Here is an 18,213-nt window from a genome sequence, read left to right on the forward strand (position 1 = left end):
CATTTAACAAAAAATGATAAAACAGAGGTAATGCTTATCGGTTCACCCCATTACATCAATACATCTAATCCCTTACCACTAAAAATTGAAGGCTCTGCAGTTTAAAGAATAAAAGCTTAAAGTCCAAAACTTAAATACTCATAAAAATTGCAAAACTGGACCCCGTTATCGTTTTCTGTTGCTGAAAAATTAACACTTTCATATTTTCACAAATTGATTATTGCACTGCTCTTGTGTCTGGGGTCTCAATCTACCTTAAATCAGTCCGTTCAAACATCTGGACAGGACAAGCGAACACATCGCTACAGTTTGAGTCACTGCACTGGCTTTAGATTGATTTTATAATGCTCAGGCTGACCTACAGAGCCCCTACATGGTGTGTTTCCTCATGACACTCCTGGATGTGATTGGGGTCTTTAGTCGTCACTCTTCCCGTTTCGGGTGACCGGGCCTTCGCCACATAAACTATGGAAATCACAGGCTGATTCTTTGGGTTTTAAATCTGCTCTTAAACCCTTTTTCAGAACAGCTTGATTTGTCACATGCAATCTGCATTTATGCTTGTAAAGCGATTTGAGATGTGCTTTTTAAAGGCCCAATACAAAAGATTATTAAGTACAAGCATTATAAATAGGCAGTGGCTATTTGCACCAAGTGTTAATGGCAACTCGATTAAGTGAAAATAGTGATGCATTCTATTTACACAATATAAAAAGAACCAGTTCTTTGCAAAGTGTGTAAATAGTAATAAACATGCAATTTACACTTTTTGATAGATCTATACTATTTGCATCTCAGTATTGCTGAACACTAACAGGCTGCAATAAGTGTAAGTGATATTAAATTAAATGGATGCCACCTTAAGGGGACAATAGAAGCCCTCACTACCCAATAAACGCTTTTATGAAACATTGTTAGGGACTTTTTCTACATTGTGAAAATTCTTAATTATTGAAAGTAAATGCCTTTCCGATGTGATGGAAAAGGGAGAAGAGTGAGCTCTGCAAATGGATTCGAACCCAGCTCAATCACACATGATTCTTAAAGGGATAGTTCACTTTGAAAATGAATTTTGATGTTTTAGCTACCTCATGGGCATCCGAGATGTAGTATTTGTTTCCCCAGTAGTTTCCATTTTGATCAGACCGTTCTTGTCTGTGCGTCATAATGCAGGTCTATGGTCACCACCTCAAAGAGCACACACAGAGAAGTCCAAATTAAACAATCCCCCTTCGTAAGTACACTCTCAGAAAAAAAGGTACAGTGCTGTCACTGGGGCGGTACCCTAAGGTACAAAAGTGAAAAGGTCCATCTTTGTACCTTACTCACCCCTAAATGGTACATATTAGTACCTTAAAAGGTACATATCAATACTTAAGAGTGCAAATTAGTACCTTTTCAGTTTCGTACCTTAGGGTACCTCCCCAGTGATAGCACTGTACCTTTTTATCGAACAGTGTACACACTGATGGCCCAAGACTCAAAACGAGCAGTTTGTGTGAGAAAACAAACAGTATTTATATGGTTTTCACCTCTTGTACACCACTACGTCCGACTGATCTGAGGGCGCGCGTGCGTGTTTCATGTGGTGTACAAGAGGTAAAACGATATACTGTTCGTTTCTCACACACCGCTAGTTTCGTGTCTTAGGCCGTCAGTGTGTATTACGATGGGGGATTGTTTAATTTGGACTTCTCTGTGTATGCTCTTTGAAGTGGTGACCATAGACCTGCATTATGTGAGGCACAGACAAGAACAGTTTGACCTAAAATGAGCAAAACTGAAACTACTGGGGAAACAAATACTCCTACATCTCGGATGCCCATGAGGTAAGAGTAAACATATCAACATTTAATTTCAAAGTGAGCTATCCCTTTAAGCCTTATGCTCTGACTACACCACTGAAGTGGAAAGATAAGCGTTTTTATACTCTTGTTTGGCTCAACTAGGCATTGTAATTGTGTGAAAGACTGGTCAGGGTTCTTGCAGGTTTCAGTAAGTTAAATTTAAGCTCTTTAAGACCCTGCGGGAACCCTGCTGGTATTAAAAAAAAAGGGTACATAACCCCAATATATTAGATTTTCATATTTTGCACGTCAGTCATTTTGGCTTGTGCGAAGTAAAAAAAAAAAAGACACTTATTGTCCTTAAATGTAGTGACCTGTTTTAAACCCGTCCATTGAGATCTAATTATCCGATCAGAAATGCTGACAAAACCCATTACAGTCAAATACACAAGACTTACAAAGAGTAACAACTCAGCCTTTATTTCAGGTTCAAATCATTTACAAATACAAAGTGCACAGAAAAATGTGTTAATTTAACACTTCATATACAGAAAACACACGTACAGCTGATCAGACCTGCATTAAAGCCGTCATCCGTAAAATGCATCAAAGATGAAACTCAACATGTATTATCTTGTTCCTGTAACTAGTAAATTTGCCCTGAAGGTCCCCGGGATCGCTGTAGATCATGCGTTCACATAAATAAACACCACTGATCATTTAAATAGCCAACCTCTTTATAAAAGAGAAAAAGGGTTCAGGAACAGATCTTCACACACCTTTCCTACAACGAGAGAAAGCGCCGTCAAACACACATTATGACATTAGCGGTGAATAAAGAGAAGTGTAGCAGGCTTCTTTGTCAGATTTTTGTAGACAGTCCCAACAAAAATCAGTGCCAACCCTGCAGATGCTCTTCCAAGATCTAAAGACATCACAGAGAAACGCTTCTGCCATGATGGTATCGTCTTGGATTATAACACTGGAGTGCGGATTAAAGGTTACCTGCTCTAGGAGGAGCTCAGTGGACCGCCGACTCCTCGTACATTCACCTCTTCCTGCAGAGATGGGAGGAAAAGACAGATCAGGCAACATGAAAAGGCACACGACCCGCCTTACCTCCCTAATGGGACTGCTATATTGGTGTATTGGGACTGTGTTGATCATGAAGTGGAGGTGTTGAAATTAAAGCCGCATTAGTGACGTCAGCCAAACAGAAGCACTTTAACCCTCTGGTGCGGTTCAGCATTTGCATTTTTGTAAAGTCCAACTGTCAAAGTAAGTCTATGGGACTTTTCCAAGTTTAAATTAACATTTTTAGGAAAACCGCAGACCGGATCAGTCTGAAGATCTGAGTTTGGTGTCGATAGCTTGAAGAGTCTAGGCAGTAGGAGCATTTAGAAATTTTAGTCCAAGAATAAAAAGCTTAAATAGTACAGAAGATCAAAGTCAACTTTGTCAAACCAAGCTTGTCATGTGACTGAGTGTGGGCCCTCAGACTAGGGCCGGCTCATGTGGAGAGCACAGTCCACTCTCAGAGGGCCCGGCACGGCCAGTGCTGCTCAGGAGTCACTAAAACAGCCAAACCTGAGGAGCACAGACGGCCGCGCCGTACTGTCCCAGCAGAGTAACACTAGCTCAGGCACGGGCTGGCCTGCACAGCTGACTACCGCTGGGTCCACAAACACACACAGAAGACACACACTCACCTCAAAACACACGGCGCACACACACTCGCCTCAGAGATACAGCAGCTCTGGCTTCATCTGGGGTCAACGCCGCATTCAGACACCTAAAATAAACACCAATATACACACATTAGAGTGTAAAGTAATGAATATACTTTACTCATTACATATTGCTCCAAGAACACATTAATATGCAAATTAGAGACGATGTTGGATGCATTTAATGGGAAAACCCATATATGACCAATTTACCCACATAATGCATGAAGTAAAATTGTATTTTAATACATTATATTGTATCTTTCATAATATAGTTGAGAATCATCTTTGTTTTTAACCAAACTCAATATAAAAAACACAAACTTGATTGGTGAATGAGAAAAAAAAAAAGTCTACACGGTTTATTTATTAAACTACCGAGTGCCGGTGTCCACTTACATAGAATAACATGAATAAAATAAATCTTTAAAAATATTTCCATTAGTTTCTAATGCTTTAAACAATGTAATGACGTGAAAAATATACTTAAGTCAAAAGACTTGGAGATTAAACCTTTTTCCCGCTTTGAAGTACTGAGGAAAAACCACGTGCTACGGAATCCCGCGCGCTCCCGCTAGCAGCACACGCATTTTGAAGCGTCATCGACTAAACTGTCCCTCGTCACTTATGTAACCCAACATATTGTACTCAATTCGTTGTTTTAGTCAGATTTACCTTCTTGTAGCAATCTGCCTTCCTCAGCTTCATGAGTTCTGTCTCTCTTCCACCTCGACATCGCAGAATGAGGGAACGCACCGAAGAACGCGTCGCCATTTATAGCGCTGCTCCACGCCACCACCGAAGAAGAGCGAGCGTGACGTTACGCGGTGACGTTTGATTCGCGAACGAATCGCTCGCTTTAATGAACTGATTCATTCGAATCGATTCGCAAATTCCAAGCTTTTTTAAAAATATATATTTTCGGACACAGATCCGTTTCTAAGCACTCATAGTCTCTGCATCAACACTAGTAATCGTTCAATTACATTTGAACATTTGCAGAATTAATTAATAGTCGACTGTAACTATTTGATGTCTTGCCTGCAGCATACATGGGGGCTATTTGATTTACTAAATCCACCTATATTGTGGGAAATTCCTGCATGTAAAGTGCTGATTGCCACAAAGTTAACTATTAACCTAATGAAATGTCAAACACTGACTCTAGATCGGTAGTATTCACCCTGTCCAGCTGTATTGTTTGGTTAAATGATTGTGTATTAATGATGTTCAGTCTCACGGTATAAACCCATCGCTGCTATTAAAGATTTTTCTTTAAATCAATAGCTAAACAAAATAAACAGAAAACCGTACCTGAGTTCTCTTTCATGCCGTAGGCCTAACGCTTATTTAGATCTGCTTCTCTTTCTCCCAAACTTTAAAATTAGACACTTAAATTATTTTATACATTTCTCACGTCTGTGCTTCAAGTATTGTGAGACGGCAGAACATCCTTGTTTTCTTTATTTAACAAAAAGACAAACTTTTTGTCGTATTTTAGGCTGCAAAAAAATAAATAAAAAATAATAATATTAATAATAATAATAATTGTATTACACACGGTTGAAACCAATTAATGGTAAGCTTCCGTATTATACAATGAATAACCATAATCTAAACTTACATTTTACAGTAAAATACCATTAAATTTACAGTTTTTAGAAGTGAAAAAGAAGTGATTGTGTAATTTACAGTGAAAAAAACGTAAACTGATATTCCCAGAATTGCCTGCATGACACTTCACATTTGATGTATTTTCACTGAAATTACTCTTTTTTTCTTAGTTTTTTTCTAACCAGTTATGTTCATTAGGGTTTTATGTTAAATGTAATGTTGTTAAATTAATGTTTATTGCATTTTTAAAGTGTCATGGGCCGGTGTTTAGTGTTTGTGTGAATGACACTGGGCACCTTTGATATATTAGCGTTATCCTCCTGAGCTTTGATTCGTCATGTGACTCTCATCTCCACTGTGATTGGTTGTCAGTGTATATCAAAGGTACATTACAGATATTAGCATTTCAATAGGTTGGTAATCAGTGAATGAAATACAGTTATTTACTGTAAATTTAACTTACATCTTTAAAACCTTAAATGTTGCTACCGTATTTCTTACGGTGAAGTTCTGGCGACCACAGCTGCCGTTTGTTTTACCGTAAATGTTATGGGGATTTTTTACAGTGAACTCTTAGGTCGACCTCTTGTATTGAGCCGTTGATTCAGGGAACAGTGATTATTTAACACACACTCCACTCCAAACGCCGTCTTCATTTCAAAAATACATTTAGTTTATTAAACACAGCCAAGCATTTCTAAATTCAGTTCATATTTCAAGAAATTAAAATCCAAGACAAAACAACAAAGTCCTCAAAAAACTGTAATCACCCTGCCCCAGATTATGTTTATGCTTTCCTTTTTCTTTTTCTTTTTAATTTATGAAAGTTGTAGTTTACTGACCCATGCTTGAGACGGTCACACCACAGGACAATTCTGAGATTGGGCTCAAAAATGTAAAGAATCAAAAGACAAAGCAGTTTTTATAACAACAGGTCCATAAGACAAATAAATGTTTAACCATTCACTGCATTTTAAATTATGACAATACTAATTATATTAATTTTTATCATATCACATCAATAACCCATTGATCTGGAAGCAGAATCAGATTTAACTGTGATTTTCTGCTGAAATAATCAGTTTATCTGGTAAGATCCTCAGAGGGGAAGTTCTGCAGTGATTACCTAAGAATGGAAAGACAGTCTCAGTGAAGGACGTCCTGAATGTGAGTAAATGTGTGTTAGTTACAGGATCAGAGAATGACACTGTTCCTCTGTCATAGTCCAGCTGAACTCTCACACGCTGAGGATTCACTTTAACAGGAAAGACAGTGCGGGGTTGATCTGGGGATTGAGAGAAGTATTTGCTGTTCCAGTGCCACACACACCAGACATTAGAGTGAAAGAAATCCAGTCCCTTCCGCTGGTTTGATGCTGTGGTTATTCCAAGACTCCAGTCTGTATTGTCACCGACCTCCACATCCCAGCAGTGTGTTCCTGAGTTAAAGCCCTCAGATCCCAGGACACATGGATACCAGTCAAACCTCTCTGGATTATCAGGAAGTGTTTTATCTCCATCACTGACCGACACACACACACTGGTCAGATCAGACGAGAGTGTGAGCTCAGGATCTGCTGTGTTTGGATCTAGAGTCAACGGAGCTGCAAAGAGAAGAACATCAGATTACAGGATGAAATATGATCAGAAATGTAAATATAAAACACATATAAAGACTTTCTATTAATCCTGCTATCATGACAAATATTATTATTATTAATATAAAAGTTATTGTTATTACTGTAAATATATATTAAATTATTATGGGATCTCCTTCAATGTTTTCAGAATCTTTTCTTATTTAAAAGATTTTGTTTCTATATTTTTCAGATATATTTCTATAGACAGCATATTTATTAATCAAAAATGTATTATTTTATTCATCAAAATAAACAGAAACATGTTCAAACTTTGCTAAAGTGATTGTTTTGAACAGGTATTAAATAAAACATTATTTTAGCTAAAGTATTTGTATTAATACTGTGCCTTTTGCCCCATGTGTGGCCCTCGACACCTCATACATTTTAAATGTTTTTAATAAAGTAAACCACTTTTATGATTTATTTTCACACAAAATCTGTTGCTCCATAAATGTTCAATACAAACCTGTATATTTTTCTGTATATCATACACTATAGGAAAGCGATCATAAATCCTGCTATCAGGACAATGGTCTGTCAGTTTCTGTCAGAATGGATTGAGGCTTCAGGTTTAATATCATATTCAATAAACACTATTGTATCCTAATACATAAGCAGAGACCATGAGGAACAGACTTCTGTAGTCATTATGAGTTCACTGTATGATCTGATGATCTTCTGAAATACAGTTCAGATTCACTCAGAAACTCGAGTGATTATTAAATATATTTCTATCAGATGTTAATGTTGTGTGTGTTTCTATCTGAAGGATGTTTTGCGCTGGTGTCAGATCTGCTGAGACTCACTGTGTTGGACAGTTTCCAGCATCTTCTTCCAGACTCTGGACCGCAGGTTACCCAGATAACGGGACACATCAATCAAAGCTCCAGAACTCATCCGTGGATCCGGCTGTGGGATCTGGACTCTGGAGGAACATTCAGGAGTCAGAACTGCAGTGAATTTGAGTTCAGATCCACTGAGAGAAGAGATACGAGCAGCTCACTCACCTTTCCATTGAGGCGTTAAAGTTCTGGAAAATATAGAGTTTGAAAACATGTTAATATCTTATCAAACACTCTCATTGTCAGTGAGGCTCAAGTTGTTTTATGCTCAAAGAATGAAGCCAGATTGATTGGTCACCTTTAGAAACGAGACGTCATTGGCTTTTATCGTCTCCTCCATGTCTCTGATTGTGTGTGAAAGAGCTGAGATGTGTGTGTTCATCTCCTCCAGCTTCTCCTTCATCCTCTGCTTCTTCTGCTCCTCTTCCTCCCTCAGTGCAGTGATTGTAGCTTCTTCTTCGTCTCTGAGAAACTGATGAAGCTTCTCAAACTCTTCTTTAATCTGACGCTCTGTGTGCTCAGCTTGAGACTGAAATCACATCACATTCACTTCAGTCAGCTCTGTGTGAACACACACTCCACTAGTGTCAATAATAAACTGTGTGTGAATGTTGAGTGTTTAACTCTTTACACATCCTCACCTCGATGTGTTGGATTGTTTTATCACACTCTCCTTTCATTTCTTCTCCATGTTTGAGCTTGTTTTGTAAGGACGTCAGCGCTGTATTAAATTCCTCCTACAGGTTAAGATGAAAATCTGTGAAACTGATGAAGCTTTAAGAGGTTTAAACATTGTGTGTCTGGATGTTTTTATTGTTATATTCATATTTTTATGCTGAATGTGTTAATCTCAGAAGCATTTGTGCCTGAAAATGGCAGGACATATATCTTTAAATGATTTAGCTGCAAATGATAAACATCAAAAAATCACCAAACAAATGTGTTTTTTTGCAATGGCCAATTCTTAATTATTACTTAATTATTATATCCATGCAGTTGTAAATTTGTGGTTGTACAAATGCAAATACAGGAACTGAAAGTACACTATATTGCCATAAGTTTAGTGACGCCTGCCTTTACATGCACATGAACTTTAATGCCATCCCATTGTTAATCCGTAGGGTTTAATATGGAGTCGGTTCACCCTCTCTAACAGCTCCAGCTCTTCTGGGAAGGCTTTCCTCAAGGTTTAGGAGTGTGTTTATGGGGATTTTTGCCCATTCTTCTAGAAGCTCATTTGTGAGGTCAGGCACTGATGTTGGACGAGAAGGCCTGGCTCTCAGTCTCCGCTCTAATTCATCCCAAAGCTGTTCTATCGGGTTGAGCTCAGGACTCTGTGCAGGCCAGTCAAGTTCCTCCACACCAAACTCCTCATCCATGTCTTTATGGAGCGACGCTTTGTGCACTGGAGCGCATTCATGTTGGGACAGGAAGGGGCCGTCCACAAACTGATCCCACGAAGATGGGAGCATGAAATTGTCCAAAATGTCTTGGTATGCTGAAGCATTAAGAGTTCCTTTTACTGGAGCTAAGGGGGCCAAGCCCAACCCCTGGAAAACAACCCGCATCATAATCCCCCCTCAATCAAACTTTACACTTTGCACAATGCAGTCAGGCAAGTCCCGTTCTCCTGGCGACCGCCAAACCCAGACTCGTCCATTGGATTGTCAGACTGAAGCGTGATTGGTCGCTCAGAGAACACGTCTCACTGCTCTAGAGTTCAGTGGCGGCTGCTTTACTCCACTGCATCCCACGCTTTGCATTGCTCTTGGTGATGTAAGGCTTGGATGAGCTGCTCGCAATGGAAACCCATTCCATGAAGCTCTCTACGCTGTTCTTGAGCTCATCTGAAGGCCACAGAAGTTTGGAGGTCTGGAGCTGTTGACTCTGGAGAAAGTTTGTAACTTCTACACACTGTGACCCTCAGCATGTGCTGACGCCGCTCTGGGATTTTATGTGGCCTAACAGTTTGTGGCTGAGATTCTGTTGTTCTCAATCGCTTCCACTTTGTTATAATCCCACTAACAGTTGAGCGTGGAATATTTAGTAGTTGGGAAATGTCAGGAATGGACTTATTGCACAGGTGGCAACCTATCACGGCCCCACGCTTGAGTTCACTGAGCTCCTGAGAGCGACCCATTCTTACACAAATGTGTGTAGAAGCGTCTGTAGGCCTAGAGCTTGATTTCATAACCCATGACATATCTATTTTTTCCAAAAATGTTTTGTACCAATGCGGTTACATTAGTCTAAGTAAATAGGTTACTAGTCTATTGTATACACAAATATTCCTGTGTGTTTATCACTGTATTTATCACATGAAATGAGAGACATTTGTCTTACCTTGTGAGATGAAACCACTTCACTGATGGGTCTGAATGTGTGTTTGGCGTGTTTCTCCGAGTCTCTGCACACTAAACACACAGGCTGTTTGTCCTCCAGACAGAAGAGTTTGAGTTTCTCACTGTGTAAACTGCAGATCTCCTCAGACTCTGATGAACGCCTCTCATTTCTCTCCTTTATCAATGAATCACACAAGTTTTTTAACTCTAGATTAACTGGCGGTTCACGTTTTGAGGATCTTCTCCTGCAGACGGGACACTCCTGAGTTTCCTTAGTTTTCCAGAACTGTTGTAGACACTCTTTACAAATACTGTGACTACAGGACAGAAAAACAGGAACCTTGAAGATTTCAAGGCAAATAGGACAAGTAGGATCTTCAGCAGATTTTGAATCCATTCCCTCGTCTTGTAAAAGATCCAGTAATCTACAATTATCTTTCACTTTCTAAAATTTGGTTTGAAAAGTAAATAACGATTACAATAAAAATCTAATTTAGAAATACACAAAAATCCTAATGCAAATCGTCGTCCTCTGTTCTTCACAACACCGACTCGTTTTAGCTTTCAGTAAAAATGAAAGGTAGAAATAAAAAGTCTAGTCACTTCCTGATAATGGTTTTATTAGAGGGTGGAATCTCTGGTGAACTTTTGGACCTTCTGGGGCCGGTTACATAAACCACTAAAACTAATCACAAGCTAGTCATCTTTTCTTTCTTTAAGACTGTTCATAACACTAAGTCATTTATATAAAAATGTACAGTGGCATAATTTGACAACAAAAATAAAACAAATTTGATAGTCTTATAGTATGAGACATTAGCAGTTCATCAAAGGACTGTCTCATCCTCCAGCTGTAGTGCTCATGATCTCCACTAGGGGGCTCTCCTCCAGACTCTTGTGCTGTCTTATCATGGACTACATTACCCATAACCCCCTGCCTGGACTCATTATGCTTGATTATATTCAGCTGTGTCATTCCCTTGTTTACTCGCTTTCATAATTTCTCTTTCACATTTAAAACGCATATTGAGAAAATTATTGATAAATGTAGGAAAGTACAACATTTTATGAAATGTTTGGTGGGTAAGGATTGGAGGGGCTGAGAGGATGGCAATGAGAAGTATATATAACGGACTAATAAGTTCAGCACTTGATTATGGATGTATAATATATCAATCTGCTTCTGTGAGCCTGCTGAAGGAATTGGACAGGATTCAACATAAGGCATTAAGGTTATTAACAGGGGCTATCAGGTCGACTCCTACTGCAGCATTGCAGATTGAAACGGGAAATGCCCTTAGATCTTAGGAGAATGCAATTATCATTAAATTATTGGGTCAGTATACAAGGACATGATACAGATCATCCAGTAAAAGATCGTTTAAATCCATGGTGGGAAAAAGAAAAGTTTGAAAACAAGACTTTTGGATGGATGAAGTGATGAAAGAAATGGAAATAAATGAGATGCCCATCAGTTTAACATTTCCATGGTCTGTTATTCCCCAATGGTTATTACCACAGGCCGATGTGGATATGTCTCTGTTGGGGAAAATAGACAAGGACAAAGGGGATAGATATAATGCTCAAATGTTTATTCAAGGTAATTATTTTAGTTATGTCTTGACTTTTTTTTATATACTGGAGAAATGATTGCAATTTTATTGGCATTACAGTGGGTTGAGGATAATAAACCACTGAGGACACTTATATGTTCTGACTCAAGTTCTTCTTGAGAAGAAAGTGGTCATACTGAAAGCAGATCTGATGTATTGATTGAGATCTGTCAGACAGTATATAGGATTCAGATGATGGGGTTAAAGGTTTCTTTCTGTGTGGTACCAGCTCATGTTGGAGTGAAAGTAAAAATGAGTTGGCTGAGGAATGGGCTAAGGAAGCTACGTTAAAATCAGATGTAGACATGCAAGTTAATTATAGTAAGACTGAGATGAAGTTTTTAATTAAAAAACTGGTGAGAAATAGATGGCAGAAACAATGGGAAGAGGAGAGAATAGGAAGATGGTTTTATAATATTCAAATAAATGTTGATAATGGTAGAACAAGAAGAAGAGGAAAGGAAGAATCAATTCTATCAAGACTTAGGGTGCTTTCACACCTGCCTCATTTAGTTCGGCTGAATCGTACTAGAGTTCGTTTCCCTCTTTGGTGCGGTTCGTTTGGTGAGGTGTGAAAGAGCGATCGCATTCGGGTGCGCACCAAAAGCGGACCAAACAAGCGTACCGAGACCTCCTTGAAGAGCTGGTCTCGGTACGATTTCAAACGAACTCTGGAGCGGTTCGTTTGTGGTGAGAACGTGATCCGACCTCTAACAGAACCAAATGCAAAAGCACTGATCATTTTTGGACTGAACCAGCTGCCGTAGTTAGCTGCGCTGACATTGTGTGCATGATATTATTACCTGATAGATCGTTGGCAATATTTTCGGAAGCATGTCAAGAGTAAAATAATTAATGCACGCCTCCGCTTGAAGTGATGAGCGATGCGCGGTCGCCGTCTGCAGTGCATTAGAGCGTTGTTTTCACGTCGCATCCGCGCTTCATTATAGAAATGTTTTGTTTGCATACCGTGGTAAATACACACAGTGTAGGAGATTATGGCCAGGGACAAAACCAGCCCGCGCAGTCGTCTCTCCATAGTGTTATTATAGTTTGCTGGCTTTTCCTCTTCTGTTGGAATTTTCCCACACGTCAATTCTGACCAATCGAAAAGCTGTTTAGGAAATACGCCATGGCCATTGAGTGAAGTGGATGTTGTCACGTGCCTGCGTATTGGTTCATTTCAACTGGTTTGGACCAAAGCAATCAGTGTGGTGTGAAAAGGAACCAAATAATCTGAAAAATGCAACAATGTATAATTGTTTGCCCTTGGTTCGGAACAAATGAACCGAACTAGAGATGTGAAAGCACCCTTAGATATGGACATACAGCACTTAACAGGACCTTGAACAAAATAAACATAAGACAAGAGTATGTGAATATTGGTTTTTAATTTGAAAAGAATTAAGATGAAGCTTGATTTGGTAAATATATTGCACAAGAGTTCGAATGATGATTTATTTATGCTATATTTAGAAATGACTCATTTAGATAAAAGTATATAAGTAGTATGTTGCGATCTTGAGCCACACTCCTAATCAGCAGAAGGCACTAATGCACCTGACAACTAATGCCAACCACCAAAAAAAAATTTAAGAAGAAGAAGATTTCTCTTTCATACCCTGTAGAGAAATCATGTGTCCACTCGCAGATATTTCACACTGCCAGATGTTTGGCCGTGTGAACAAGGCTTTAGTGTGAGCAGCGCTATGATGCAGGGTGCTTAGAGGAAGCGTTGAGTCATTTAAAGAGGAGGCTCACACCTCAATATGTAACAAACACATAAATAACTAAATTCAGCTTTGTTTTTATTAGAATCAGCAACTGAAATTATTATAGAAGCAGATCTCCTAGAAGTGGTAAACTCCTCACTTCTCTATGGGACGTTTCCAAACTCCCTTCAAACCGCAGTAGTTAAGCCTCTTCTGAAAAAGAGAAACCTGGATATCTCCAAAAGTTGTTTTCAATCAACTGAGCAAATTCTTAAGCTCAAACGGATACTTTGACAATTTTCAATCTGGTTTCCGACCACATCACAGTACAGAGACAGTGCTAATAAAGATTATAAATGATATTCGCTTAAACACTGATACAGGCAAAACATCAATTCTGGTACAACAGGACCTCAGTGCTGCATTCGACACTGTTGACCACAACATACTTCTAGACAGGCTGGAAAACTGGGTTGGGCTTTCTGGAATGGTCCTCAAATGGTTCAGGTCATACTTAGAAGGGAGAGGTTATTATGTGAGTATAGGAGACCATAAGTCTGAGTGGACGTCCATGACATGCGGAGTCCCACAAGGGTCCATTCTTGCACCACTCCTGTTTAATCTGTATATGCTGCCACTGAGCCAAATAATGAAAGAGAACAAAATTGCTTACCACAGCTATGCTGACGACACCCAGCTCTACTTAGCACTGTCACCTAATGACTACAGCCCCATTGACTCCCTGTGCAAATGCATTGATGAAGTTAACAACTGGATGTGCCAAAACTATCTTCAGTTAAACAAAGACAAAACTGAAATCACTACATTTGGAAACAAAGATGAAATTCTCAAGGTGAATGCATATCTTGAGGCTAAAGGCCTGATAACAAAAAAATCACGAACACAAAGCTGTTCATAACGTTATCATTTGCATTTCGCACAGTAACGTTACAAAATCCCATTGATTTGCTCAATGTTAGTTCTAACTTACTTACTCATAGTATTGTAGCCATGTTGCTGCCATTGCACCTTCGTCTTTGCGCTGAAAAGAGTTAAAAGCATGGCAACAATGTGTTAGAGTGAGTTACAAATGAGAAAACGTCATGAAGAACAAATAACAGTTTAAATCAAAACAGGATCTCAAATACTCTGAGTCACTTTGTTCACCCCGGAGCTTCAGCTGCTTTAGTCAAATCAACTAGCATCACATATGATAGAGAAAACTCGAATTCGATTAACAATACATTTAAAACGGTTGTAATATAAGGAATGCGTGAGTTTGCATTAACATTACCTTTTGCTTTAACGTAGTTAACATTAGTGGCGTGAGAGACGTGGAAAGATGGCCAGCGGTCTCAAAAGCCAGCGTTTATCTGTCCGACTGTGAGAAAGCACAAACATATATTTTTTAATTCCCCGCTGACAAACTGTGGTGTAAAACAGCATATTTAACTCCAAATGTTTACATTACCGTTGATAACACTGATGCAATAGCGCGCTTGCTCCTAATGTTAGATTGTTTGCTGGCTAATTTTACACACATCATTACTGAGCTGGTTAATCTTCGGATAAACATAAAAGAGGTACGAGAATAACACGGAACACGTTCAAACATGCCCGAAATATGAATAAATAAGTTTGAAACGCTTACCTGTTGTTTTTCTTGATTGTAGCGCGAGCCGTCCTGCTGAGACTGGACTGAAGGAGGGAAAATGGCACGGTTTTGTTGCCTCGGAAACTCACTGCGATGATACTTTGACATGAGTAAATGTAATGACTTTAAAAGAGATTAGTGTAAGACTGTAGGCTTAATATGAAGTAGATTAATGTATATACTATTGTTTATTTATTTGATCAGCTTTTAGTTATTTAGTTAGCCATAGATGTAATATACTAGATTAAATAAATATCTGTAACTTAGATTGAGGTTTGCTTACAATAATACGTTTTTGAGTTAACATCACACATATTTGTTAAGTTGAATTAACTTTTTTGGTAACATTAATTAAAATGAACTTATTTAATTTAGTGAATTTCACTGTTAGGTTTTACAGTGTCTTTCATCACCAGTAGGCTGGACTATTGTAATGGCCTTCTCACCGGCCTTCCCCAAAAAGACCATTAGACAGCTGCAGCTCATACAGAACGCTGAGCAGAAGCAGAAGCAGAAAATATGACCATATCACACCAGTCCTCAGGTCTTTACACTGGCTTCCAGTTACATCTAGGATCGATTTTAAAGTACTATTACTTGTTTATAAATCTCGCAATGACCTAGGACCTCAATACATCGCAGATATGCAGCTTAAATACAAACCCAACAGATCACTCAGATCAGCAGGATCAAGTCAGTTAGAAATACCAAGAGTTCACTCAAAGCAAGGAGAGTCTGCCTTTAGCTATTATGCCAGCCGCAGTTGGAACCAGCTTCCTGAACAGATCAGATGTGCTCCAACAGTAGCCACTAGGCATGTGCCGATATCAATTTTTCATGTTGCGATTAATTGCTGAAGTTATCACGATATACGGAATTATCACGATATTGAAATAAGTTGCAAAAAAAGTGTTGCCATAGCATAACAGCTTTAAGAACTATTTTTGTAATAACAAAAATAACTGAATGTTTAAATACAATGCACCAAAAATATATACAGCTCTGGAAAAAAATGGTTAAGTGGTCTCTTGATTTTTTTCAGAGCTGTAAAAGTACAATTTTCAAACAGATTAAAGTGCAAAAGAATTAGGCTATAAACAACAACAGGTAGGCTAACTAAGGTCTCATTATTTAATGCATTAATTAAAGGGTTACTTCAGCGATTAGCATATGGCTTTGTATCAGTAGAAACCCTGGAGAATATTCAAATTATTGTGCTTTCCCCCCTCATATCTCCCTGAGATAAGAGATTTATGCATTTTATTTCTGGAAAAATTCCTCCTATGATGCAAAATGACGATTTTTGCATCATAGGAGGAATGTTTGCCCAGAGGCTAAAGACTACAGCCAGCAGAGGGAGCCATTTTCGCATGTTTTGAATCCGGCATTGGGGGATGGGAGATTACACTCAGCTTGCAGACAGGATCATTTAAACGGAGCTATGGTGAGCAATGTAAGTCTTTTAACTTCTCAAATTCATTTCTATGAAAGTTAAGCTTGCAAAGGCATTAACTGAAACACGCCAGATTGAACTCGAGTTGTGAATGTATGCTGCGAGTGTAGTCGCGATTACCTCAGCTCTCATCACTCCTGCAGTTAGTGCTCAGGGCTGTGACACTCGCGCGGTGACTCACTCATTATGAACAGACACGTTCAGTTTTTAATTGTAGTGTCTTCTCTAACTCAGTCACTGTAATGAAGTTGGTGGTGTTGGGAATGGCCTCACAGGGTAGCGAAGCATTCTGGGAACTGTAGTCTTTCATCCCCATGGGACAAAAATACATTTTCTGTCTTTTCTCAGTCTAGAAGACACCAAATTCAAAAATAATTTCACATTTCTACTGCATTGATGACCCAGTTTAAATACAGATTCATCTTCCCAGCGCTGAAGTACCCCTTTAAAGATTGAGCAACAGCTAGATTTGGTACAAAAAGTAGGCTATAATGTTTTTGGTAATGTTAGTTAAGAAATACTGATCATTGTTAGTTTTATCTTAGGTCCATTAAAAAGTTATTTTGATTGTAATGTTATTAAACAGTAACTAAGAAATTAACATTACTTAGAATGATCAATTCTTTATAAGTATTTTTCATTGTCAGTTTGGTAATAATGAATTATATTGTGAACCAATGAAGTCGTATGTCTCAAAGTTTTACTGAACAATAACAAATAATTAGAGTTCTAATTATTAGGGCATGTTGTAGTCCAGATTAAAACATAAAAATGTTTAAATTTGAAAATAAATAGTCTATTAAGTCTTTAAGTATTAAGTATTTGGTGCTGTGATGAACAACATTGAGATTACAAAAAAACGAATGGCTGTTTTAAAAACTACACGCGGTTTTTGTTTGTTTGCGGGTTTCCGGGGTAACCGCAGCATTATGCAGTTCATCAGCGCCCTCTGCTGTCACTGAGCGGCACTTCAGCAGCGCGTCTCCTTCACTAGTTCATGTGCTTCTCATTTACACCTGAGCGCGAGCGTGTCCCTTTGACGCAGAATATAGCGGTGTTGAGCATTTATACGGTTGATGGGCAAAGTATTCTTGAGTGCATTATAAAAAAAAAATATAAATTGTTAATAAATTATTATTTACAATATTTTAAAGTGCCCACGATAACAATATCGTGCATATTCATTATCGTGATAAATCGCATTATCGAAAATCGGCACGTCTAGTAGCCACATTCAAATCCAGACTCAAAACACATCTGTTCAGCTGAGCATTTACTGAATGAGCTCTGAGCCACTGTACGTCCGACTGATTGCACCTTATTTTATCTATGCATCATCTTTTTATGCTTTTATAACTGCATTAGTTAACCTTTGTTCTTAACTTTGGTTATTGTTATTTTATCTATATTTCATCATTGTATTCTTTTTAATTCTCTTTACAACTGTATTTATATTTCTTATGCATCTCAATTATTATTTTTGGTTAGGGCTGTCTGACTGGAAGAGATTGGGAAAGGAGAGCAGTGTGCTTCGCTTCATTCTGCTTGTGGTAGCAGACAGTGAAGCGGACTCAAGAAAGGGGAAGTCCTGCGGGGCAAAGGTCACGACCCCTACAGAAGCCCATCTTGGACTGACTTGTAAGGTCAAGAAAACATTGCAAACCTGCTCCATCAACTATTTTAACTGCCCTTTTTTTATTTTAATTCTTACAAATGATATTCTTACTTATTTTGTATGTTATCATTATTTTAATTAATTTCTATGTAAAGCACTTTGATTTGCCATTGTGTATAAAATACAGGGAGTGCAGAATTATTATGCAAATGATT

The 18,213-nt window shown here is 38.5% G+C and overlaps 1 protein-coding gene, 1 long non-coding RNA gene and 1 other non-coding gene across 3 annotated transcripts; all 3 read right to left on the reverse strand.

The window, feature by feature from the left end:
• Nucleotides 1-2,246: 2,246 nt before the first annotated feature.
• LOC137092546 (uncharacterized) lies at nt 2,247-4,313 on the reverse strand. The gene is made up of 4 exons (XR_010908307.1): nt 4,190-4,313; nt 3,526-3,579; nt 2,793-2,845; nt 2,247-2,571 (listed from the first exon to the last, which is right to left on the reverse strand). It is a non-coding gene; the product is annotated as an uncharacterized lncRNA (long non-coding RNA).
• Nucleotides 3,271-3,464, reverse strand: LOC137093331 (small nucleolar RNA SNORA74). The gene has a single exon (XR_010908430.1). It is a non-coding gene; the product is annotated as a small nucleolar RNA SNORA74 (small nucleolar RNA).
• Nucleotides 4,314-6,180: 1,867 nt separating the features above from the next.
• On the reverse strand, nt 6,181-10,348 carry LOC137092975 (nuclear factor 7, brain-like). Its single transcript, XM_067457567.1, has 6 exons — nt 9,953-10,348; nt 8,251-8,346; nt 7,908-8,138; nt 7,775-7,797; nt 7,574-7,692; nt 6,181-6,731 (listed from the first exon to the last, which is right to left on the reverse strand). The coding sequence occupies exons 1-6, from the start codon at nt 10,346-10,348 to the stop codon at nt 6,181-6,183; spliced, it is 1,416 nt and encodes a 471-aa protein (XP_067313668.1).
• Between the last annotated feature and the right edge of the window lie 7,865 nt (nt 10,349-18,213).

Source organism: Pseudorasbora parva, chromosome 11 (genome assembly GCF_024679245.1).
Source record: "Pseudorasbora parva isolate DD20220531a chromosome 11, ASM2467924v1, whole genome shotgun sequence".
Classification (NCBI taxonomy): Eukaryota; Metazoa; Chordata; class Actinopteri; order Cypriniformes; family Gobionidae; genus Pseudorasbora; species Pseudorasbora parva.

Bases quoted from the DNA above. Each gene is read 5' to 3' on its own strand.
- LOC137092975 (XM_067457567.1), bottom strand. From the start codon at position 10,348: ATGGATTCAAAATCTGCTGAAGATCCTACTTGTCCTATTTGCCTTGAA. The intron at 8,347-9,952 runs GTAAGACAAATG...CTTAACCTGTAG, and splicing joins AAGTGGTTTCATCTCACAAG to GAGGAATTTAATACAGCGCT. The intron at 8,139-8,250 runs GTGAGGATGTGT...ATGTGATTTCAG, and splicing joins AAACAATCCAACACATCGAG to TCTCAAGCTGAGCACACAGA.